The following is a 26,650-nucleotide window of genomic DNA, read 5'->3' on the forward strand; positions in this document are numbered from 1 at the left end:
CACTATAACTTTGACTTAATTCGCTTCTTAATTAGCAATTTCAAGCCCTGATTTTTGTGAGCTGGCTAGATTTTCTTGTGCGCGGAAAAGCTCCGGGTAGTGCGCAGTTGCGCACACACGCAGCTTAGAGGGAACATTGATGCGAATTCATTTGTTGTCACTGTTAGGGGCGGCAGTAGCTCAGGAGGTAGAGCGCTCGTCTTGGGATCAAGGGATCCCAGTTCGAATCCCGGCTCCTCCGTGTTACATGTTGAAGTGTCCTTGGGTAAGACACTGAACTTAATACCCCCAGTAAGCAGGTTAGCGCCTTACATGGCTGCACGGCCGCTATTGGGAAATGTGAAGCACACTGTAAAGCGCTTTGGGAAGTCATTGACTTGAAAAGCGCTATAGAAATGCAATTCATTTCATTTCACTGTAAATATTGTAAGGTGGGGTTTCCGTATCCCGGGGTCTACTATCATATGTGGTAAATGTTTACAAGTTATCACCGTGGGGATTCAAATAACCCGACAATAGTAAAAAAAAATATACAAAAATAAGAAAAATCAGATGAAACGGTCCCACCGTGACGTATTCAGGCGTCGAGCATGTGTTGTTGTGTTTGACACGCTGCCTTTTTAAATTTCCCCCTCATGAATATCAAAATGAATTTCAATGAGGACAACAATGAGAATAGAAACTAACTCTCGGTCCCGGCGTCACGCTGAGCAGCGCGGCGTCACGCCGAGGCGGCCGTATGCGCCGTATCGATGTCAAAGTCGGTAGTTTGCGCAAAAGTCAGGCCTGCTGTTTCCCTATTGATTGGCGGCGACACGCTGGCGACCGGATGTAAACAGGGTCCGTACGGGTGCTTGAAATCCTGGAATTCTAAGGTTGAATTATGGGGGTTTGAAAACAGGTACAGAACAAGATTATTGATTGACATATGCAGTCAAAATGGCTGACTATCACTTTTATCCAAAGAGGGGATGCTATGATTGCATACCTGTCAACCTCCACGGCTCCATGCCCTTACAAAATGTTGTATTTTCTTTTAAAAAATACAAAATAACCTTACACTATTTTTTTTTCAAACGTGTTTATTCATGTAGTTTAACGTTATATTGTACATGTGTTTTGTTATATCATATATATTGTTAATGAACATTTTGTGAGTTGCTCGACATGAATGAGGTTTATTATAACAAAAGTTCGAAAATAAAGTCGCTTGGACGTTCACTGTAGAAGGAAAAATACATGTAAATATAATTAAGTAGAATAATACATTTTCTTATTCAAATTATTCATTTTTGGCATTAAACTATTGTTATATAATGTACTGATTAAAGGGATAACCACAAACCTGTCTTTTTTCCTTTTCTACTTTTCTACTTCCTTTTTTTCTTAACTTCTTTTTACAACAATAACGATTCATAATATAATGCATCAAAGCAAGTGAGCCGTTTGAGAGCCGGCTCTCTTTAATGAGTCGAGCCGAAAAATCCCGTTCTCTAAAAAGAGACGGACTTCCTTTCACTACATAACTACCACATGAAATCCGAGGCGGCAGACGCATGCGCATGGTAGCATCAAACCGCTCGCTTCGTTTGAGAGCCGGCTCTCTTTAATGAGTCGAGCCGAAAAATCCCGTTCTCTAAAAAGAGACGGACTTCCTTTCACTACATAACTACCACATGAATTCCGAGGCGGCAGACGCATGCGCACGGTAGCATCAAACCGCTCGCTTCGTTTGAGAGCCGGCTCTCTTTAATGAGTCGAGCCGAAAAAGCCGGTTCGCTAAAAATGGACGGACTTCCTTGCACTACATAACTACCACATGAAATCCGAGGCGGCAGACGCATGCGCACGGTAGCATCAAACCGCTCGCTTCGTTTGAGAGCCGGCTCTCTTTAATGAGTCGAGCCGAAAAAGCCGGTTCGCTAAAAAGAGACGGACTTCCTTTCACTACATAACTACCACATGAAATCCGAGGCGGCAGACGCATGCGCACGGTAGCATCAAACCGCTCGCTTCGTTTGAGAGCCGGCTCTCTTTAATGAGTCGGGCCGAAAAATTCGGTTCTCTAAAAAGAGACGGACTTCCTTTCACTACATAACTACCACATGAAATCTGAGGCAGCAGACGCATGCGCACGGTAGCATCAAACCGCTCGCTCCGTTTGAGAGCCGGCTCTCTTTAATGAGTCGAGCCGAAAAAGCCGGTTCGCTAAAAAGAGACGGACTTCCTTTCACTACACAAACTACCACATGAAATCCGAGGCGGCAGACGCATGCGCACGGTAGCATCAAACCGCTCGCTTCGTTTGCAACGAAAAAACGATACCGAGATAGAGGCCACTGCGGCGAACTCGTTTGACTCGATTGATTTACCGTTTTACGATAGTCGGTGTATACCGGATGGTACCCATAATTAACAAATTTGCGTTTTTCCGTACGGATTTTTTTGTACATCGTACACGTCTTAAAATGCACAATAAACATACTTTTTATGGTAAAAACGTACAGCTTGACAGGTATGCCATCTGTGCCGTGTTTCTCGGTAGTCTGACTCAGACTGTGCATTAAACGAATGGATCCGACAGCGCTTGTTTTCATCCAATCAGAACGTGAGGATGGCGATAGCCAATGGCTGCTCATTGAGGTCGTCCAAATTTGTATTTGTCTATCTATCTATCTACCTTGGTTATATCCCTCAAGAGGAGACAGAAGGAGAGAAAGAGAAAAGGAAAAAAGGAAGTTAGAGGAAAAGGGGTTAAAAGACACAGAGAGAAAGAGACAAAGAGCAACAAAGGAAGAGAAAAAGACACAGAGAGTGGGAGAAAAGGGTGGAAAAGAGAGAGAGAGAGGGAAAAAGGAAGAAAGAGAGAGAGTGAGAAACAAAAGAGATAAAAAGTCATTAGAGAGGGGAAAAAGAAAGGGAGAGGAGTAAAGGAATCCAATGAGAAATAGAGAGACAGAAGAAGAGAAAAGAGAAAAGAAAGCACGTAGGGTAGGAAGAGAGAAAGAGAAAAGGAAAAAAGGAAGTTAGAGCAAAAGAAGTTAAAAAGACACAGAGAGAGAAAGAGACAAAGAGGAATAAAGAAAAAGAGACAGAGTTAAAGGGAGAGAGATAGAGAGTGAGAGAAAAAGGAAGAAAGAGAGAGAGGGAGAGAGAGAAGGGGTGGAAAAGAGAGAGAGAGAGAGAGAGAAACAAAAGAGATAAAAAGTTGAAGAGACAAAGAGGAATAAAGAAAAAGAAACAGAGTGAAAGGGAGAGAGATAAAGAGTGAGCGAAAAAGGAAGAGAGAGAGAGAGAGAGAGAGAGAGACAGAGACAGAGACAGAGAGAGAGAAATACAAGTACAGCGTTTGTGAGAGATAAAAGAGATAAAAAAAATAAGAGAAAGAGGGAGGGAAAAGGAGAGAGGGCGGGACAAAGAAAGAAAAAGAGAGAAAGGGAGAGAGAATGAGAAACAAAAGAGATAAAAAGTCGTGAGAGAGGGAAAAGAAAGGAGGAGTTAAGGAATCCAAAGAGAAATAGAGAGACAGAAGAAGAGAAAAGAGAAAAGAAAGCGCGTAGGGTAGTAAGAGAGAAAGGGAAAAGGAAAAAAGGAAGTTAGAGCAAAATAAGTTTAAAAGACACAGAGAGAGAAAGAGACAAAGAGGAATAAAGAAAAAGAGACAGAGTGAAAGAGAGAGAGAGAGTGAGAGAAAAAGGAAGAAAGAGAGAGAGAGAGAGAGAGAGAGAAAGAAAGAAACAAAAGAGATAAAAAGTCGTGAGAGAGGGGAAAAAGAAAGGGAGAGGAGTAAAGGAATCCAATGAGAAATAGAGAGACAGAAGAAGAGAGAAGAGAAAAGAGAAAAGAAAGCGCGTAGGGTAGGAAGAGAGAAAGAGAAAAGGAAAAAAGGAAGTTAGAGCAAAAGAAGTTAAAAAGACACAGAGAGAGGAAGAGACAAAGAGGAATAAAGAAAAAGAGACAGAGTGAAAGGGAGAGAGAGAGAGAGAGTGAGAGAAAAAGGAAGAAAAAGAGAGAGAGAGAGAGACAGAGAGAGAGAGAGAGAGAGAGAGAGAGAGGGAGGGAGAGAAAGAAAGAAAAATACAAGTACAGCTTTTGTGAGAGGCACCTAGCTTTAGCAACATCAAGTTGCCATATTTCAACCTGCAGATCGTTTTTCTCTTGCGTTTCCCTCAGCGTTGTCCGGCGGGCCGGATTCAATCCCTTAGTGGGCCTGATCCGGCCCGCGGGCCGCCTGTTTGACACCGCCGTATTACAGGAACAAAAAGAGATAATAGAAAAAAAGAGGGGTGTCTCGTCCTCGGCGTAACTAAAGCAGACGTAAGCTGTTTTTGCTATCGGGCCTGCTAAGCTTATTGCTGCTATCACAGCAGGGCAGCAGATAAACATGGCCGCCTCTTCTTTCCATTAACAGCAACCATAACATTCCGGGTGGCTTCCTTGCTGTCTTATTTTTTCTTCTCTTTTCTTTTTAAGTAGCTACACGACACGTTTGTGTCTTAAGTTCTGGCACGTCAGCAAAAAGGTACAGAAAACGTAGCTCGCGGCGGCTAAAAGCAGGGGTGAAAAACTAATCTAAAGTTTAAAACCACAGCTTAGTATTCGGGCTCTACTTGAATGGTAGCGCTAACACGTATGCTAACATCAGGGTTGGGTAGGGTTACTTTAACTGGATTTACTTTCAATGACTTTTGGATGACTCCATTACCAAATATGCTAATAAAAGACAAAAGAAACTACCGTAAATTCCGGACTATAAGCCGCTACTTTTTTCCCTGACTTTCAACCCTGCGGCTTATTCAGTGATGCGGCCAATTTATGTCATTTTTCTAGCGGCGCTCGAGTGTTGCTACCATGAACTGCCCTGTCAAAGCTATATTATTATTATTAAAGCTTCGAAAACTCTCTCGGTGTACCGTCTTTCTTTGTAAATATGTGTCACCCATGTTTAATATATATTTGCAACTGTATATTTTCCTAATATATTTATTTGTATTTATCTTAGACACTTATTCTGATTTGTTTTGCACGGGTGAACGAAAAAGGAGGGGTGGAACAAACGCGGGGTGCCGAGTTTAAGTGGGGACCGCTAAAGGTGAGGGACAGACAAGGAAAGAAGAGGGGGTAAAAAGTTGGTTCAAGAAAAAGGAGTTGCATGAGTAAATGTGTTCATCTGATATATTTTTCCCACCCTTACCTTTTGGAAATATACACTTTTTTTCCATGGATTACTTTTAACGGGACCCGGACTCTGCAGGTCTGCATCAAAGTACCGGTATCATTTTCCGTTCATTTTGCCGGCTGTGATTTTTGGACTGTGGACTTTAACGAAGGACATTTAGTTTCAGTCGCGGGACTTGAAGTCGGGTTTGGGTTAATTTTGTGTTTGTGTTACTTGTTTAAATGTGGGCGCGTGCGGCTTATATACAGGTGCGGCTTGTGTATGTACAAAATCGGTTTTCCTCTTAAAATGTGGTGGGTGCGGCTTATAATCAGGTGCGCTCTATAGTCCGGAATTTACGGTAAATATGAATAAAATGATGACTCACAACACGTGGTAAGCTTTCTCTCCTGGCAAGACTGAATTTACTCCAAAGTGGAAAAGAACTAAAAGAGATGCTGAAAGAAGTGTTTGTTATTTATTTGGGAAATAAAATAAACACGTTTAGACAAATAATCTTTGTTTTTAGTTTACATTTTGTTCTATACTCGCAGCCCGGAAGATGATTTTGTGAGGCACCAACCTTGAAGATGGGGTGCAAAGTTTGAGGTTTCCCCTAAAAAGTTTACAATTAAATATTTTCTCTATTAAGTATGTGTTCACTGAGTTCAAAGAGCCTTTATATGTTTTATCATCCGTGTTCTGCCAACGGAGTGCATTAGGCTGGAGGAAAGGAGGCGGAGGAGATGGCGGGGCTGAATGATTTCACGAGCATTAACTTTTCATTCTAGAATGAAAATGGTGAAAGTAAGAAACAAACAGGGTTGGGTAGGGTTACTTTAACTGGATTACTTTCAATGACTTTTGGATGACTCCAATACCAAATACGCTAATAAAAGACATAAGAAACTAAATATGAATAAAATGATGACTCACAACACGTGGTAAGCTTTCTCTCCTGGCTTTGATCTCTTTGATCTCCGGCAAACAGGGTTGGGTAGGGTTACTTTAACTGGATTACTTTCAATGACTTTTGGATTACTCCAATACCATTTATGCTAATAAAAGACAAAATAAACTAAATATGAATAAAAGGATGACTCACAACACGTGGTAAGCTTTCTCTCCTGGCTTTGATCTCTTTGATCTCCGACACTAACATAAAATGCAGGGTTGGGTAGGGTCACTTGAACTTGATTACTTTCAATGACTTTTGGATGACTCCAATACCAAATATGCTAATAAAAGACAAAAAAACCTAAATATGAATGAAATGTTGACTCACAACACGTGGTAAGCTTTCTCTCCTGGCTTTGATCTCTTTGATCTCCGGCAAAACGAACATAAAATGCGACAGAAACAAAATGAAAAGAAATCCAAACAGCTTGCCAAGATCAGTTTTGCCGTTCCATGTATTCCGTTACTCCCCAAGCCTGCACAAAATGTTGTCATTTTATTCCTATTTAGTTTATTTTGTCTTTTATTAGTATATTTGGTATTGGAGTAATCCAAAAGTCATTGAAAGTAATCCAGTTAAAGTAACCCTACCCATCCCTGTTCCTTTTGAGATGGGTAAAACGATTGCTGGTGTTAAGGAGTTCCATTGAGTTTTTTCATACCGAAGATTCTGGGCACATATGAGGTACAGAACAAGATTTTTGATTCACGTTTGCAGTCAAAATGGCTGACTATCACTTTTATCCAAAGAGGGGATGCTATGATTGCATACCTGTCGCGCTCCAGGGCTCCATGTCATTTTATTCATATTTAGTTTCTTTTTTCTTTTGTTAGCATATTTGGTATTGGAGTAATCCAAAAGTAATTGAAAGTAATCCAGTTAAAGTAACCCTACCCAACCCTGTGTAATGGCTAGAAAGTATGCTAGCTAACTGTACACTAAGTACATGCTAATTGCTAGCCATGTGTGGTAGCAATGGACACTACCATTTTTGCAGTTCATGCAGTGAGGTACCAAAAAATAATCAAAGATATTCTCATACTTCCCAAAGCGCTTTACAGTGTGCTTCACATTTCCCAATAGCGGCCGTGCAGCCATGAAAGGCGCTAACCTGCTTATTGGGGGTATTAGGGGTTCAGTGTCTTACCCAAGGACACTTTGTCATGTAACACGGAGGAGCCGGGAATCGAACCTGCGATCTCTTGATCCCAAGACGAGCTCTCTACCTCCTGAGCCACTGCCGTGGGTTCAAATCCAGCTCCAGACTTCCTGTGCGGAGTTTGTATGTTCTCCCCGCGCTTGCGTGGGTTTCCTCCGGGCGCTCCGGTTTCCTCCCACGTTCCAAAACCATGCATTTAAGGTGAATTGGCCGGTCCAAATTGTCCCTAGGTGTGAATGAGCGAATGAGTTGTCTGTCCCCGTGTGCCCTGCGATTGGCTGGCAACCAGTTCAGGGTGTCCCCTGCCCACTGCCCGGAGATGGCTGGGATGGGCTCCAGCCCCCCCGCGACCCTAATGAGGATAAGCGGTACGGCTGATGAGATGAGATTCTTATACTTGAAATCTGTAGATCGTATTTGCTAAAAGGGGCAGTGTGTTTGCGCCCGGTCCCGCTCCCGGGACCTTGAAAATGAAAAAAAGCTTTCCCGAACTGGAGCTATCTCCCGCTGTTGGGATTTACTCGACTTTATGGATTATTTACTTGCACTCTGCTCTTTGTGGCTCGCTTCAGTGCGTCGACACGGCTTATGACCACTGAGAGCTAACTTGATGCCATGCTATTGCTAGCTGCTCGGGGCTGAACTTGTAATCACGTAGCACGAGCATGCTCTCTCGCACACGCATGGTACAACACACATTCACACATGCCAATGAGTCTTCATTAGTTTGCTTTTTTTTCTCTCTTGCGCAGTCTGTTCCTCTATTTTTTTCATTTCTTTCTCTCCCTCTCTCTCTTTCTTACTCTGTTTCTTTCTCTTTCTTTTTTTTCTCTCTTTCACACGATTTCTCGATCTCCTTTTTTCTCAATTTCTGTCTTTCTTAGTCTCTTCTCTCTCCCTTTCTCTTTCTATCATTCTCATCTCATTAGCTACACCGCTTATCCTCAGTAGGGTCGCGGGGGTGCTAGAGCCCATTCCAGCAATCATCGGGCAGTGGGCAGGGGACACCCTGGACTGGTTGCCAGCCCATCGCAGGGCACACGGGGACAGACAACTCGCTCGCTCATTCACACCTAGGGACAATTTGGACCGGCCAATTCACCTGAAATGCATGTTTTTGGAACGTTGGAGGAAACCCACGCAAGCACGGGGAGAACATACAAACTCCGCACAGAAAGTCTGGAGCTGGATTTGAACCCACGCAGGAGGTTCCCAAGACATGAACTGTGCCGCACATGCGCTAGCCACTGCGCCGCCGTGCTGCCCCTTTCTATCATTCTATCTATCTTTTTTATTCCCTCTCTTTCTCTCTTTCCTCTCTCTTTCATTCTTTTATTTGATCTCTTTCTCGATTTTACTCTTTGACTCTCTTTGTCTCTCACATTCTCTTCTCTCCTAGTATTCCTCTTTATTTCACTTTCTCTCTGTTTCCCTCTTTCTTTCTTTCACTCGCTCTCTCTTTCTCTCTTCCTCTCTTATATTCTTTTTATCTGTGTGTCTTGCTCTTCTTCTTGCATCTTTCTTTTTGTCTCTTTGCCTCTTTTAATGTTTGTCCCTCTTTGTCTCTTTTTCTCTGCTCTCCTTCTCTTTCTCTCTCTCTGTTCATCCCTTTCTCTCACTCTTTCTTTCTCTCTTTATTTGTCTCTTTTATCAATTACGTTTTGCTCTATCTTCTTTGTGTCTCTTCTTTCCTGTCTCTCTCTGTCTCTTTTTCTCTCTCTTTTTATATTCCTCTCTCACTTTCTCTTTCTCTCTGTCTGCTTATTTCTCTCTCCTTCTTTTTATTTCTATCTATCTTGCTGTTTTGTCTCTCTTTTCATCTTACTTTCTCTTCTCTCCATCTCTTTCTCTCACCTTCTTTGCTTATCTTTATTTCTCTTTGTTTTAATCCTTCTCTCTTCTTCCTCTAATCTCTCTCCCCCTCTCTCCCTCTCTTTATTTTTCTCTCCTTTTTTCTTTCTTTCTTTCTCTCTCTCTCTCTCTTTTGCCCCTTTGTCTCTTTTCCTCTTTCTTTCATGGTCTCTCTGTCTTTTTATCTCAATTTCTTTTCTTATCTTTATTTGCCTTTGTTTTAATCTTTATTTTTCTCTTTTTTATTCTCTGATATCTCTCTCTGTTTGCTTATTTTTCCCTCCTTCTTTTTCTTTCTCTCTTTACCACTTTTGCTCTTATGTCTCTCTTTTCCTCTTACTTTATCTTCATCATCTCTCTCTTTCTTTCTCTGCTTATTTCTCCTTTTTTCTTTCTTTCTCTTTCTCTTTTTCTCTTTTTCTTTTTTGGTTCTCTTTTCCTCTTACTTTATCTTCTATCTGTTTCTTTATCTCACTTTCTTTGCTTATCTTTATTTGTCTTTATCTTTCTCTCTTTTTCCTCTGATATCTCTCTCTGTCTGCTTAGTTTTCCCACCTTCTTTTTCTTTCTCTCTCTCTCTCTCTCGCTCTCTTTCTCTCTCTCTCTCCTTTGCTCTTTTGTCTCTCTTTCCCTCTTACTTTCTCTTCCTCTTCTCTCTCTTTGTCTCTTTCTCTCTCTTCTGCCTTTTTGTCTCTCTTTCCCTCTTACTTTCTCTTCCTCTTCTCTCTCTCTCTCTCTCTCCCTCTCTGTCATCTTCTAGTCTGGCCAGTGTGAGAGTGTTTTTTTTTTCTACCATGTGGCCCCCGAGCTATGATGAGCCGGACACCCCTGCATTAGCACATGCTAATATACATATTCTGGAAAAATAAAGACATTCAAGGATAAAAAGTACATGCTATATATGCACGGAATACGGATTCAAAGGCTTCAACCTCTATACACGCGCTAACCAAAAAATTGCGCATGCTAACAGTGCAGCAAAGGGAAAAGTAATAGCCTTTCCATTGTTAGAGGATGACATTTTTTGTCCTATTGTTCCGAGATTGAACTTCATTGCCAATTTTCTCGCGCATTTAAATGCGAAATTTTTTACTGGCAAAAAAAAAAGTACGACATTTCTATAGCTCTAAATAATAAATGAGAAAAGTAATAGCGTTCCCATCCGGTAAAAGTGGCACGTTTTGTCCTTGGCCAGCGTTCGAATCCTCTCGGTATAATTGCCAATATTACCCGCCGTTTAAAAATCCCGTTTCCGTATTGTCACGCGGATTCCTGTTGTGTTGCCGCGTTTACCCTTTTATCGCGGCAGAAGCTGTTGACCTTCGTCTCCGTGGCAACATATCACGCTTGTTTTCCTTTCCCCCTCATCGTTGTCACGGTCACAAAGCGTCTGACGGACCCAAATGCAGGACAACAAGGAAATGGAATGCGAGGGATGACCCAAACCCCAATAGCAGTGTTCATTTTAGCTGTGAAAAGTGATTGGTCCCGGGGACTCGCATGCTCAAAAATCTATGGGTCCCAACAGAGATCTAGGGGTCCCCAAAATTTAGTCTTATCCAGGTTGAAATTATAAATCGGCGACAAGTATATAATATAAATCTATATATTCATTCAGGGGCAGCACGGTGGCGCTGTGGTTAGCGCGTGTGAGGCACAGTTCTGAGGTCGTGGGAACCTCCTGCGTGGGTTCAAATCCAGCTCCCGGCCTTACTGTGCGGAGTTTGTATGTTCTCCTCTCGCTTGCGTGGGTTTCCTCCGGGCACTCCGGTTTCCTCCCACATTCCAAAAACATGCATTTCAGGTGAATTGGCCGGTCCAAATTGTCCCTAGGTGTGAATGAGTTGTCTGTCCCCGTGTTTCTGCGATTGGCTGGAAACCAGTTCAGGGTGTCCCCTGCCCACTGCCCGATGATTGCTGGGATGGGCTCCAGCACCCCCGCGACCCTACTGAGGATAAGCGGTGCAGCTAATAAGATAAGATGAGATGAGATATTCATTCAGTTTTAATCATCACAGTTTATTGGTAATACAAATCAGTTATCACTTCAGATTTTTCAGTTCACAATATTGTACATAATACAAACTAATATTGCTGGACTATAAGCCGCTACTTTTTTCCCAAACCTTCAACCCTGCGGCTTATTCAGTGATGCGGCCAATTTATGTCATTTTTCTAACAGCCGCCAGTACAAAAGGTAAGATTTAGACCGGTGGAATATATGCGCCGAGGAAGACCGCAACTTCTTAGCTTGTGCACAATTTAAATTAGCGTAGACACATCCTCACCATGCAAATTGCAAAAAGAAAGGCACGTGACGCAGCTTTCAAGCTAAACGCAATCGAGCAGTCCGATAAAGAAGGAAACAGAGCTACTGCGCGTAAACTTTACTTTGTTAGCGTGTTGCTAGCGTGTTTTTGAATAAGGGAGCGTGGGACGACGTCTCTTTCCCTTACTGGGGAAGACGACGTTGATGACGTCAGTTGTAAGGAGGAAGATGAGGACAGTTCACCGTGTTTTCTACAAGTACGGTATGCTGAGTTGCGAGCGTGTTGCCAGTAGCATTTTGCTACCCTTCGCAGGCACGGTTTGGGATGAAAGTTATAATATTATAATTAAAGCTTTGAAAACTCTCTCGGTGTACCGTCTTTCTTTGTAAATATGTGTAACCAATGTCCAAAGACATGCATTTCAGGTGAATTGGCCGGTCCAAATTGTCCCTAAGTGTGAATGAGCGAATGCGTTGTCTGTCCCTGTGTGCCCTGCGATTGGCTGGCAACCAGTTCAGGGTGTCCCCTGCCCACTGCCCGATGATTGCTGGGATGGGCTCCAGCCCCCCGCGACCCTACTGAGGATAAGCGGTACGGCTAATGAGATGAGATGAGAATGTATAATATGTATTTGCACCTGTATATTTTTGTAATGTATTTATTTGAGACACTTATTCTGATATGTTTTGCGAATTAAAAAAAGAGGGGCGGAGCAAACGCGGGCTGAGGGGAAGTGGGGTAAAGGTGAGTGAGACCTGTTGTCGCGGCGGACAATAGTGGATATATATTTTTCCCACCCTTACCTTTGGAAGTATAGACTTTTTTTCCTTGGATTAGTTTCAACGGGTACCCGGACTCTGCAGGTCTGCATCAAACGTTAAGTACCGGTATCATTTCGCCGGCTGTGGTTTTTTTGACTGTGTATGTACTTTATATTCAGTTACAATCGCGGGACTCAAAGCCGGCTAAATTTGTGATTGCGTTACATGTTTTAATGTGGGCGCATGCGGCTTATATACAGGTGCGGCTTATGTAAGTACAAAATCGGTTTTCCTCTTAAAATGTGGTGGGTGCGGCTTATAATCGGGTGCGCTCTATCGTCCGGAATTTACGGTATATTAATCTATATTTTCATTCAGTTTTAATCATCACGGTTAATTGGTAATACAAAGCAGTTATCGCGTCAGATTTTTCAGTTCACAATATTGTACATTATACAAAATACTGAAAATACTGCCATCCACTTAACTATCTTTAGCAGTGAAAGCATGGCCAAGTCTTCTTTTTGATGTCGTATCCGTTCTTACTTGCCTCTCTCTTCCTGCAGCAACAGAATTTCCATAGCTAATTTGTGGTTTTCATTGTCGTTGTCCCGATCCAATGTGCTTTTCTGAATGTTCGTATTGCGAAATGATTTATGCAATCCAGTTTTTTTGTCACGCTGGGTGCACGCATCACAGAACATGTAGCCTCCATTATCATCCTCCTCATAGCGTAACCAGGAATATAATTGAGTCCATTTTGGCAGGAAAGTCCTTTTCTTGCTAGGAGAATTCTTTTATTTTCTTTCGTCGAATCGTTCACTTCAACACACGTGTTTTCCTTGCCTCCGCGATCTTCCGAAGAATTTCTCTGCCGTTTTTTCAAGCCGGAATTATTGCCGTTGTTGTCACTTTCTGCATTATGTTTCGACTTATTATTGACACTGAAGAAATGACCAATTTTGTTGATTTTCACCTTAACTTGACGACAAGCACCACAACAATGACGTCATCTCGAAGCAACAAGTTTTCGTTGGCCGAGATCGGCGTGCAGACAAAAACTCGAACCGCGAGACCAAAACAACAATGGCGGATCTGCCTGACGAAAAGTTTGGAGTGCGGTAAATCTTAAATAATTAAAAATAATCGAGACACTAGCAAACCAGAACACTGCAATAGTGGCACGTTTATTAGCAGCAACCAAAAAGCTACTAGGGAGAGGAACTGAAACCAGAGAAGGTGCCTTGGTAGAAGAAAATCTTGAGGGGATGTGCTCCTCTGCTCGAATCCATGAAGCTTGTGCCAATTTGCAGAAAATTGATCATGTTGAAGGATTTTATACATTCGACTATAAAAGATTTTATACGATTGAATACAAGTTACATTTATTGAGTGCAATGAAGATTTTCACTGAGTAGGCTTAAGTTCAATGAGCAGTGAAAGTTCAGGGCACCTTGACGTGAGGCTGATAAGATAATCAGCGCATCTAGACACGGAGGGCCGCTGATGACGGAGGACGGCAGGCATTGTTTTGATAAACGCTCTGCTGTTATGAAACTAAATGATCTGCATTTCTATAGCGCTTTTCAAGTCAATGACTTCCCAAAGCGCTTTACATTGTGCTTCACATTTCCCAATAGCGGCCGTGATCTGTGCAGCCATGTAAGGCGCTAACCTGCTTATTGGGGGTATTGGGGGTTCAGTGTCTTACCCAAGGACACTTCGGCATGTAACACAGACAAGCCGTGATTCGAACTGGGATCCCTTAATCCTAAAACGATCGCTCTACCTCCTGAGCTACTGCCGTTATGAGTTTTTCAGACGTCGGGACGCTCTTCTCCGAGATGATGGAGCCCACGTGGGGGGCTTCCCTGGCACGCCCATGGGAGGAGCCGGCACATCAGCTTGCATAAAAAACGTGGGCCGAGAGAAGGAAGCAGGAGATCGAGAGAGGAGGCTTGACACTAATTCGGCTAATTCGGCCATATTGGATGGAGTTCACTTAGCTAAATTGTTTAAGAAATTAAATCCCCTTAAATTCCCCCCGTGTGGAAATGCCGGTCTCTTGGTCATTTTCCCATCAAGAAGCGAGCGCAGATTCATTCATCATGAAATAATTGACCGGGTGCTACAACTCATGGGACACCACTTCATTTGGGACTATTTTAATCAGCATGGAGACTTGGCTCAAATCGAGGACACCCGATTTTAGGGCGCAGCTAGCCAGCCGCTCTCCAAATTGCTTTATTACTCTGAAAGGAGAAGCGATCTCATTTTGTTTTACTTTTGTATAATGACAAAAAAGTCAAGTCAAGTCATGTTTATTTGTGACGCCCTTAATCACAAGGAGTCTCAAAGGGCTGCACAGACCAAAGATTATTGCAAACCACTGATTATTATGACACCATCCCCTGATCTAAAACTTACATGAGGGCAAGGAAAAACTCAAAAACCTCAACATGAGGAAAATGAAGAAACCTTGAGAAGGGACCACAACCATCCTTTCAACTGCAATTGTGCGTTGTATGTTATTATTTGTTGATCTATAGTTGTCATTTTGTTACAGTCGTATACTCTCAGTCGGTAATGACATCATCTCGAGGTAAGACGATTTGGGAGCTTCGTGGATTTTCACTTTTTGCAGGTGGTTCTGGTCCCCATTAACTGCGAAAAAGTTGAGACTGTGCCGAATAGATACTGAATCAAACCTTGAGTTTGGTCAGTGTTTTCCTACATGTGCTACATTCGGCTACGCACGTAACAGTAAATTGATTCAGTAAATAAAGTAAATGTTATGGTTGCCGTGGCGCCCAATTGGCCCCGCCTGTGGGGAACCAGCTGCGGCTCATTGAGAGATTGGATTTCTGTCTGTATAAAGCTCAGCGCTCTCTTGCTTCGGTTGTCAGCCCGTCAAACGAACTTCTTCCCCACAAGACGTGGGTTCTGACTCGGTCCTGTTTTCCTGTTTCCAGTCCGGTATTGTTCCTGTTCATTTTGGTCCTGTTTAATTTCGGGTTCCAGTTTTGTTTCCGTCTGTTTTTGTGCTGTTGTTATTTTCTCCAGTTTTTGTTCCCGTCTAGTTTCTCCTGTTTATTTTCGATATCCTGTTTCGTTATCCATCCTGTCTGGCCCTTTCCGTTATCACCCCAATCTGTCTGATATCAACTCGGGCAATTGGAATCGGTCTCGTCGGTCTCTGGCTTCCTGTCCTTCCACGCCAGACTGGCTTCCGAACGTGCATGACTCCCCATTTCCTGTAAAATAAAAGGCTTGTGTGAGAGCGTCACGCGATTGGGTCCTGATCCTGTTCTGGTTCTGACAGTAAAACGTTACATTTTATCGTTATTGTTCATGAAGAGTCATACATGGCTGGTGAACCATAGGTTCCTGACCCCTGCTCCTACCTGTACCTTTATAGAAGGACACCAACTGCTTCTGTTCCAGGTAGTTCCTCTGTGAGTTGAATGCAAAACTCCACTCTTCTTCTCACCTCCAGGTGGTTTGGCACAAAAACGACGAGGTTTTGAGCACGTTTGGCGGCGTTACCGAGAACAAAGGCGACCACCGTCTGGTCATCCCTCAGGCGCACTTGTTCGATTCCGGGAACTACACCTGCGTCGCCAGCAACATCGTGGCCAAGCGGCGAAGCTCCACAGCCGTCGTCGTCGTCTTCGGTGAGATATGAAAGACCCTAACCAATGTTCCCTCTAATTTCTAATTAAGAAGCGAATTAAGTCAAAGTTACAGTGCATGAAGGTAGAAATACACGGATTCCCCTGACGTTGTGTCCTAAATGCGGTATTTTGATGTCGAGTCGAAGTATAACGAAGTTGAGTAAAGTCAGTAGAGTTTTTCGAGAACCGGCTTCTTCGGCTCAGCTCACTAAAAGGAACCAGCTCTTTTGGGTCCTAAACGGCTCTTCAGGTTGTGTTTGCTTCTTTCATCCCTATATCACCAAATATTATGTAAAATTGTGCACAAAATGACTTAAAGGAAGGGGGGAATCGGACAAAAAAGAAAAAAATACCATAATGAAAAAGTAGTGAAAAGCTGAGGAAAAAAAGGAAACAAAAGGAAGAGAAAAAAGAAGGAAAAATTCAGAAAAAAGCCAGAAAGAAAAGAAAAGAAACAAACAAAGGAAAACAAAAAGAAAAAAGTAACAGCTAGGAAAAAATAAACACAATGAGAAAAAGAAGAAAAAGTTTGTGTTGCATTCAAAAAATTATTCCAATTATACAAAGTCAATCTTGTTGCCAACATTGTAAATTGATTCACTTTGAAATTGATTCACTTTCTTTCCACCTGGTGTCATGAGAGTAATCTGTTATTGAATATAGGTAAAACTAAGGAGATGATAATAGATTTCCGTACTAAGCCTCCCCCGCATGTGCCACTGTCAATTAATAGTAGTGAGGTGGAACTGGTCCATTCATTCAAGTTTCTGGGTACTTACTTGTCAGCTGACCTCACATGGACTGCCAATGCTACTGATATTCTAAAGTCAAACAGACAAAGGCTCTACTTCCTTCGTCAACTCAAATCATTCGGTTAAATTTACCCTTCCGCTATCCGTATGTTCAACGGGATTTGATTTAGGTTATTATGTATAGTATTATGCCAACGGCGTTCCTCCGACCTATTCTACTCTAGTCCTGTTATTTACATATTCTTTCTTTTTAAACTATTCTATATAATTACCTTGTATTATACACTACAATATATTTTTTACTCTATTCTTTTTATTCTTTTAAATCTATTATTTTATCATTATTGAGTGTTCGCTTGTCAAATGATTTCTTGTATATATCATGTTTATGGTTAATACTGGCTGAATAAAATAATTACAATACAATAGTACTTCCACTAAAAAATGTGATTAAATACAGTTCTGTATCATGCAACCGACTAAATAAGCCCCCCGAAATGTTAGTACCGTATTTTCCGCACTACAAGGCGCATCGGGTTATAGGGCGCACCCCGAAAAATTAGTTTTTGGTCCTATATTTGACATACATAAGACGCACCGGATGATAAGGCGCTACAATGGGAACGTCGACAAAACAGTCAGATGATTCAGTCCAACTGATTACCCCCTTAACATTCCCAAAGCTTGCAAAGACGCAAATACGTGTCGTAGAGACGTGCGGATGCGGTGTCCGTACGATGTCACTCAAATGCATCGTTCCATCATTCGGAAGGTTAAAGTCTTGCGATTCAAGAAATGCCAACCATTCCTTAGTTTCTATTTTCTTTTTCGCTCTCAACTTTACTGTGCATATGACAATAAACACTTGGAATTGAGTTTAATTTAAAAATAGACACTCCATTCATTATCTGCACCGCTTATCACTGAAACAAGATACAGGGATAATATATATAGCCAGAGTAGCTCACCAAAGTCGTTGTGTTCATAAAAATGTGCAGCCGTGGTCCTCTTATATCCGTGAGTTTAGTAAATCCAGGAGAATAAAATACTCACAAATACAAAATAGTAAAAAAATGCTTTCTGTATGCCGTCAGCCACGTGCTATACGCATTCATCTTTTTCGGCCAATTGCAGGCTTTGTTTTGCCGTTCAAGCCAATGCCAGCCTGTAAATGATAAAAAGGATCCGCCCCCTTGACCTCCGAATAACTTTAGCCAATAGTGATCCATTCAAATGATGATTGACACATTGGTTAGCCAATGAAACGCCGGTAAATAAATCCCATCATATACCGCGGACTACTTCGCCTTCGGGGGAAAATCTAGTCGGCGGCTGCTTGCTTTAGTGTCAAGACTTTGCGACTTAATATTGATCCATATGTAAGGCGCACTGTATTATAAGGCGCATGGTCAGCTTTTGAAAAAAATAAAGGCTTTTAGGTGCGCCTTATAGTGCGGAAAATACGGTATTATGCGATAAAAGATACAAGGAAAAAAAAGAAATTGGAATCTTGTGCAAGAATTTTCTCCCTTTCTAAAGATTCCTTTTCCAGTCATTTGTACTTTATGGCTTTTCCAAGTGATTTAGTCGATAGAGACCCGTCGCCGATCCGCCTGAGGAATTAATCGGGTTCTCTTTTTTTCGCAGAGACCATCGATCAGTCATTTCCATAATGATCACGATGGCCCGACGAGTCGTTTTTTTTACCGTCCGGTGACAAGCCGTGAGCTGACGCGTCGTTCCGGTGTCCGCAAATCATCATTATCGTTTTCCAGACAAACTCTAGGAGGCGCCGAGATGTGATTTATACGGCTGCTTTTTTTACCGCTTTAGCGCTTATATCATTTTTATTTTTCAGCGGATATATTTCTGAAACAAGGACTCATTAGAAATGAAGTAAACAAACTGCTCATGAAAAATTTTGCATTAGGAATTGACCGATATCGTTTATTAGTATTAAGAGGAAGCCGATAACCGATATCGTTGCCATTGCCATGTTTCTTGGCAGTGTGACTACCGTAAATTCCGGGCTATAGAGCGCACCTGATTATAAGCCGCACCCACCACATTTTAAGAGGAAAACCGATTTTGTACTTACACAAGCCGCACCTGTACATAAGCCGCATGCGCCCACATTAAAAAATGTAACACAATCACAAAATTAACCCAAACCCGACTTTAAGTCCCGCGATTAAAACTGAATGTCCTTCATTAAAGTACACAGCCGGCAAAATGAACGGAAAATGATACCGGTACTTAAGGTTTGATGCAGACCTGCAGAGTCCGGGTCCCGTTGAAAGTAATCCGAGGAAAAAAGTGTATATTTCCAAAGGTAAGGGTGGGAAAAATATATATATCCACTATTGTTCTCCGCGTCCACAAACACGTCTCACGTTTACTCCACTTCCCGTCACCCCCCGTTGTTTTCGCCCCTTCTTTTTGATTTCTCTCATCTCTCATCTCATCAGCCGTACCGCTTATCCTCATTAGGGTCGCGGGGGGGCTGGAGCCCATCCCAGCCATCTCCGTGCAGTAGGCAGGGGACACCCTGAACTGGTTGCCAGCCAATCTATATATATATATATATATATATTATTTTTAATTTATCAGAATAAGTCTCTAAATTAAATACATTACAAAAATATACAGTTGCAAATACCTATTATACATGGTCGCACATATTTACAAAGAAAGACGGTACCCCGAGAGAGTTTTCAAAGCTTTAATAATAATATTATAACTTTCATCCCAAACCGTGCCTGTGAAGGGTAGCAAAACGCTACTGGGAACACGCTCGCAACGCAGTAAATGGGTCTGTTAATAAAATTATACGGTACTTGTAGAAATCACGGTAAGTCGTCCTCATCTTCCTCCTTATAACTGACGTTATCAAAGTCGTCTTCCCCAGTATGGGAAAGAGACTTTGTCATATAGACGTCGTCCCACGCTCCCTTACTCCAAAACACGCTAGCTAGCAACACACTCGCAAATTAAAGTTTAAGTGCAGTTGCTCTGTTTCCTTCTTGATCGGACTGCTCGATTGCTTTTAGCTTGAAAGCTGCGTCATGTGCCTTTCTTATTGCAATTTGCATGGTGAGGGAGGATATGTCTACGCTAATTTAAATTGTGCACAAGCTAAGAAGTTGCAGTCTTCCTCGGCGCATATATTCCACCGGTCTAAATCTTTTGTACTCCAGCGCCGCTGGCGGCTGTTGGAAAAATCACATAAATTGGCCGCATCACAGAATAAGCCGCAGGGTGTAACGTTTGGGAAAAAAGTAGCGGCTTATAGTCCGGAATTTACGGTATATCATTTTTATTTTTCAGCGCATATATTTCTGAAACGAGGACTCATTAGAAATGAAGTAAACAAACTGCTCATGAAAAATTTTGCATTAGGAATTGACCGATAAGGTTTATTAGTATTAAGAGGAGGCCGATAACCGATATCGTTGCCATTGCCATGTTTCTCTGCAGTGTGACTCAATACCGCACGCAATAAATGAATGAATGAATATGTGGTTTGAACAATTTTATTGACACTATTAACAGCAAATAAACAATGTGAGGTTTGAACAATTTTTCTCGACAATCTTAACAGAAATTAAGCATATTCACAATTTCGTCATATCTGACAATATGACATTTTAACAATTTTTTCGACATTTTTAACAGCAGTTAAACAGACAATTTCATCATATCATATCCCAACAATATGAGTAAACTTTATTCGAACATCAAAATTTAATCGGAGCCAGCGACTTTAATCGGGAATGTTTAAGGACTACACTTCCCAAATCCATTCAACACGTGGACTGAGCAATTAGGGAAAAAACTCTGGACTGTGTGTACAGTAAGATCAAACATCTAGTTGGATCCGCCCATCTCTGTCTGTCCCTCACCCCCTCATACACCCCCCTCCGGAGGAAAACAAAGCCTATACCACAAAGATAGTTATAACATCTTCTTTGTTCCTTTATCTCTTTGTTTTCCTTACCCTCACTGTAAAATGTGGGACTGGAGTGCCACGTCCAATTTCGTCGTCACAATACATCCCTTGTTGTGACAATGACAATAAAGGTATATTATATTCTATTCTAAAATAAAAACAGAACAAAAACAATAACTCTACAACAAAAAAACGTTACATAATACAGTGGGACCTTGCTACTTCGCGGTTCCACGTTCGCAGGTTTAGAGCTTCGCGGGTCTAAAAATAATAATAATAAAATAAAATAATAATTAAAAAAAAAAAAAAATATATATATATATATATATATATATATTTTATTTTATTTTTTAATTTTTGTTTTTTTTTAAGGGGCGTCGCTACTTCGCAGATTTTTACTTTTCGCGGATGGTTTTGGTCCCCATGAACCGGGTCTAAAAAATAATAATAAAAAAATAATATAATAAAAAAGAAAAAAAAAAGGGTTTGGTCCCCATTAACCGCGATAACCGAGGGATTACTGTATGTTCGAAAGGTGTAGTAAGAAACAAATGCTTATATTACCTACCCCTTCTTCTTCCCCACCAAATATACCAATGATATAACAACAATTGTAATGATATTAATAATAACAGTTTTGATATAAGAATAGCAACAATAACACAAAGTTAACTAGACGCACTATTCCTAATCTCCCGCACCACTCATATCCCACCCTCCTCATCTCTGTATTTCGCCAGGAATGTTTCTTTGTATTTAAACCTGAACAAGTGAATAGTTGGACACCGTGTTACATGTCGAAGTGTCCTTGGGTAAGACACTGAACCCCTAATACCCCCAATAAGCAGGTTAGCGCCTTACATGGGGTAGAGCGCTCGTCTTAAGATCAAGAGATTGCAGTTCGTATCCCGGCTCCTTCGTGTTACATGTCGAAGTGTCCTTGGGTAAGACACTGAACCCCTAATACCCCCAATAAGCATGGCTGCAAGGCCACTATTGGGAAATGTGGAGCACATTGTAAAGCGCTTTGGGAAGTCATTGACTTGAAAAGCGCTATAGAAATGCAGATCATTTCATTTCATCAAAGCAAGTGAGCCGTTTGAGAGCCGGCTCTCTTTAATGAGTTGAGCCGAAACAGCCGGTTCTCTAAAAAGAAACGGACTTTCACTACACAACTCGACCTGAGGCGTGTTCAGGAGAGTGATCAAACATGTAGTCGCTTGTTAATCGCTTGCCGCGCACTGCTGAACGTTTTGTAATCGCTCGCTGTGATTGCCTTACTGATCCAAAATGGCCGACGACAGTACAATGGATTTCGTTCTACAGCTTGCTTTGAGCGAGTTGGCTGATATGAGCGACAGTTCGCATATTGACACAGTTAAGGTTATCCTAAACGCAGTGGAAGGGTCATACCTGTCTTGCATTGTTCACAAACATTACCAGGCAATGTAAGACGATATATTACATCGCCAACAGCACTCGTCAGGGTGAGATCCTCCATCTTCTGCACTGTCGACGCCATGTTGGAAATCAAAGTAAGCGGTCTTTCTCCCGTGATTACTCGGGCACGCGAGCGCTCAATAATCACTGGCCGTTCAGAAGCTAGCGATAGCTCGCGATAGCAATCACTCACTCTCCTGAACACGCCTCTGGAGATCGGCGTGCAGACGAAAACTCGAATCGCGAGACCAAAACAACAATGGCGGGTCTGCCTCACGAAAGGTTTGGAGTGCGGTAAATCTTTGTTAAAAAATGATCATGACAATTTCGTGTCAAAAAAAGTTGCGTCTCCAGCAAAAGTAATGCGTCTAGGACACAGGGACGCGGGCAAACCAGAACACTGGTTGAGGGGTATAAAATATGCCTGAATTTGGCCATAAAAAGGTGTACAGACCCTGTATTTAGTCTTTCTGTTCTATTTTCATTGGTTTGTAGTGAACGGGGGCTGGTCAACCTGGAGCGATTGGTCGGCCTGCAACGTGCTTTGCGGCCGCGGGATTCACAAGCGCTCCCGCACGTGCACCAACCCGGCGCCGCTCAATGGCGGTTCCTTCTGTGATGGTGCATCGGTGCAAAAGAACACCTGTACCTCTCCGTGTCCCGGTGAGTGTCAAAGGATCGGATACTTGTTCTGGCTTAGCTTGGAAGCTAACTTGGTTTTGATCAGTGGACGGCGGTTGGGGCGATTGGACCGATTGGTCGGCGTGCAGCGGAGACTGCGAGAGGAGGCGGAGCCGCGAGTGCACGGCGCCCGAACCCAAAAATGGCGGACGACTGTGCGACGGAGTGGCTTTGGCTACTGAGAACTGCACCGGAGACCTTTGCACACAAAGTAAGTCCATGTCTATATATATGGTATATACACACACACTACCGTTTAAAAGTTTAGGGGTCACCCAGACAATTTTGTGTTTTCCATGGCTTTTTCCTTTGCCACTCTGCCTTGAAGTCCATCATCTCGGATTTTCCGATGTTAAAGTTGGTGTTTTGCGGGTAGTATTTATCGAGGCTGCTAGTTGAAAACCTGCAATGCATCTATTTCTTAAACAAGACAATCTAATAAACATGTCCATCTTGCTTGGTTGTGCTTCTCACTTACCTTTCTCCTCTGGTTAGAGCCTGTTTGTGCTTTTCTCTAAAGGGAGTAGTACATGCTGTAGTGGGAGAGCTTCAGTTTTTTGGCCTTTTTTTGCCTGGAATTGTTTCCATTTCTTCAAACAATAATAGACTGTTAAGTTTTACATGAGGGTTCCCTTGGTGCTGGCAAATACTCTTGGCAACTCCAGAAAACGAACATGGCACCACCCAGATGGAATCTTTAACAGTTTGGTTTACTACATTATGATTCCACAACGTTTCAAAAGTGGAATCAAGACAGTAAGCACGTGCACATATCTATGATGTGGGAAGTGATCACGACATGGTCATGTTGAACAAGGATGACGTTTTTCCTTGAACCACTCAAAGACCCACAGGTGGTGGAGAAGTTCCAGACCTTCATCGGCAAGGAAGATTTCTCCTTTGCTTGCCTTAGCTGAAGATATTGACCACTAAGTTCTCAGTAACAATGACTGACGCAGCAAAATAAATTGTAGGAAAACACCAGAAGAAGATAAAGCAGTGGTTACAAATGAAATACTCCAAAAATGGGACACGAGGCAAGACCTTAAGAAGACAAGATAAAAGCCTGGCGGAGAAGTTAGGTATAGAGCAGCCAACAAGAAAATTAGAAAAAGCTTGAGAAAAGCAAAGCAGAATGGATAAGGAGACCCTTGCTCGTAATTAGAAGAGTGCCTCAACAAGAACAATTCCAAGAGAGCCTTCCAGATTGTTAAAGACCTCACACAAACAAAACAGGCAAAGGTCAGCAGCTTTCAAAATGAGGCAGGGAATGAATACATGGACCAGAAACTAGTTCAGACCATTGAACAACTGTAAGCAAATGCCAACAGTTCAGTACTTGAGACAAGGCTGCCTTCTCTCTCCAACTTGGAGAGGATCATGTCCAAAGCTCTGGAGCAACCTGAAGCTACAGTCGGCATTGGAGTACCCAACATCTCTAATCTCTGTTTTGCTGATGAGTTTTCCAGATTGGCAGAAAAAGTAATGACCAACAATACCTAAGGTATCACCACAAACATCATCTACCACAGAAAGCTAGAACCTGGCACCAAATGTAAATATCTTGGAGCTTTCATATCAGAAAAGGAGTCAGAACCAGAAATCATGGCCAGGAAACCATTCAAACCACAGTTTCACTTTCCAGACTTAAACCTATCTGGAGGGACAAGAACATAGCAGTGGAATCAAAGATCAGACTCGTGCAAGCGCTGGTTACTTCCATCATCCATGGTCTGTCAAACCTGAAAAGAAAATCCAGGCTATAGAGATGTGATGCCAAAGGAAACTTCTAGGCATCAGCTCCTTAGTCCATGTGACATTGGACCCTACAAAGAACTGTTGTCAACTGTGCTGGGACGGAAAATTCAGTGGTATGGTTACGTCACAAGATCATCAGCATTGACCAAGAGAATTCTCCAGGACACAGTCCAAGGGGGCAGAAGAAGAACAATGGACTGGTGCCAATTTTGCCACGACCCCAAAACAGGCCAGGAACCTTCAACAGTGGAGAAAGATGTCCAGACTTGCGTCTTCATTAGTGACCCATGCACTTAAGGGGTCCATAAACAGAGATATTGCAGCTAAAATAGCATATAAAATAGCCATTTGCTAGGTAATCAACATATTTGGTGTATCTCCGATGAGTTTAATGCTATCTTCTCTGAGAAAACAGTACTTCTCCTTTTAAAATAGGACATTTCTAAGTGACTCCAAACTTTTGAAGGGTAGTGTGTGTAAATATATAAATCCTGCACGATAATCAACTTGTAAACAATTGCCGTCTGTGTTTTTAGACGGAAAACTGCTACGTGACGCCAAACCGCAAGGTGAGCTTGCTACTTCCAGTCCGTCACTAGTCTCTTTCAGTCAGAAGTAGTCATTTTTTTGGGACGGATAGCCAAAACTTATCATCGATACCGATACCCCATACCGATACCATTAGAGCATGATATTCCCTTCTGTCAGCGAAAAATGACTACCGTACATTCCGGACTATAGAGCGCACCTGATTATAAGCCGCACCCACCACATTTTAAGAGGAAAACCGATTTTGTACTTACACAAGCCGCACCTGTATATAAGCCGCATGCGCCCACATTAAAACGTGTAACACAATCACAAAATTAGCCCAAACCCGGCTTTGAGTCCCGCGATTGAAACTGAATAAAGTACACGTTCCAAAAACCACAGCCAGCAAACTGAACAGAAAATGTTACCGGTACTTAAAGTTTAATGCAGACCTGCAGAGTCCGGGTACCCGTTGAAACTAATCCAAGGAAAAAAAGTAAGGTAAGGGTGGGAAAAATATATATCCACTATTGTCCGCCGCAACAACAGGTCTCACTCACCTTTACCCCGCTTCCCGCCAGCCCGCGTTTGCTCCGCCCCTCTTTTTTAATTCGCAAAACATATCAGAATAAGTGTCTCAAATAAATACATTACAAAAATATACAGGTGCAAATACATATTATACGTCGGTTACACATATTTACAAAGAAAGACGGCTGCTCTATACCAAGCTTTAATTATAATATTATAACTTTCATCCCAAACCGTGCCTGCGAAGGGTAGCAAAACGCTACTAGCAACACGCTCGCAACACAGCAAATGGGTCTGTTAAAAAAAACATACCGTACTTGTAGAAACCACAGTAAACCATCCTCATCTTCTTCCTTATAACTGACGTCATCAAAGTCGTCTTCCCCAGTATGGGAAAGAGTCTTTGTCATATAGACGTCGTCCCACGCTCCCTTACTCCAAAACACGCTAGCTAGCAACACACTCGCAAATTAAAGTTTAAGTGCAGTTGCTCTGTTTCCTTCTTTATCGGACTGCTCGATTGCTTTTAGCTTGAAAGCTACGTCATGTGCCTTTCATTTTGCAATTTGCATGATGAGGATATGTCTACGCTAATTTAATTTGTGCACAAGCTAAGAAGTTGCAGTCTTCCTCAGCGCATATATTCCACCGGTCTAAATCTTTTCTAACAGCCGCTGGCGCCTGTTAGAAAAATGACATAAATTGGCCGCATCACTGAATAAGCCGCAGGGTTGAACGTTCGGGAAAAAAGTAGCGGCTTATAGTCCGGAATTTACGGTAATATGTTTTTCAAGAAAATCCCAACACAATGACATTGCATTTATTGTTTTGGTTTCTTTCCTCCAGAACACACCCAATACTAGTATTGGTAACCACTGCGAGTACCGATACCTTAAAAATGTCCATAATGTCAGGACCAGAACAGGAAACAGAACCCACTCGCGTAACGTTACTCACAGTTTTATTGGGGAAAAAGATAGGAGCGCACACTCAATCCGGAGATCGTTGGTCGCGGGGAGTAGGTTGCTCAGCCGCGGAAGTCGGACTTCCGTGGTGAGCGATGACGATGTCGCGAACGAAAAAAGTCGAAATCAAACAGATCTTGGCGGGAGAAAAATCAAGAGCAAAAACACAGGACAGGGGAAAAAGGGCTTGCTGTGTGAAAACGGAGATTCGC

The 26,650-nt window shown here is 42.3% G+C and overlaps 1 protein-coding gene across 1 annotated transcript in view; it reads left to right on the top strand.

Moving 5' to 3' along the window:
• The window catches only part of LOC148350022 (netrin receptor UNC5D-like), a 256,248-nt gene that overhangs the window by 186,098 nt on the left and 43,500 nt on the right, over nt 1–26,650 (top strand). The window contains exons 5-8 of the mRNA XM_088320282.1: nt 15,654–15,831; nt 22,468–22,635; nt 22,700–22,864; nt 24,948–24,980. Of these exons, the coding sequence (XP_088176408.1) occupies nt 15,654–15,831; nt 22,468–22,635; nt 22,700–22,864; nt 24,948–24,980 (544 nt within the window). The remainder of the gene's footprint in view (nt 1–15,653; nt 15,832–22,467; nt 22,636–22,699; nt 22,865–24,947; nt 24,981–26,650) is intronic.

The sequence above is a fragment of the Urocampus carinirostris genome, chromosome 16, assembly GCF_059441175.1.
Source record: "Urocampus carinirostris isolate Australia breed hairy pipefish chromosome 16, RoL_Ucar_1.0, whole genome shotgun sequence".
Classification (NCBI taxonomy): domain Eukaryota; kingdom Metazoa; phylum Chordata; class Actinopteri; order Syngnathiformes; family Syngnathidae; genus Urocampus; species Urocampus carinirostris.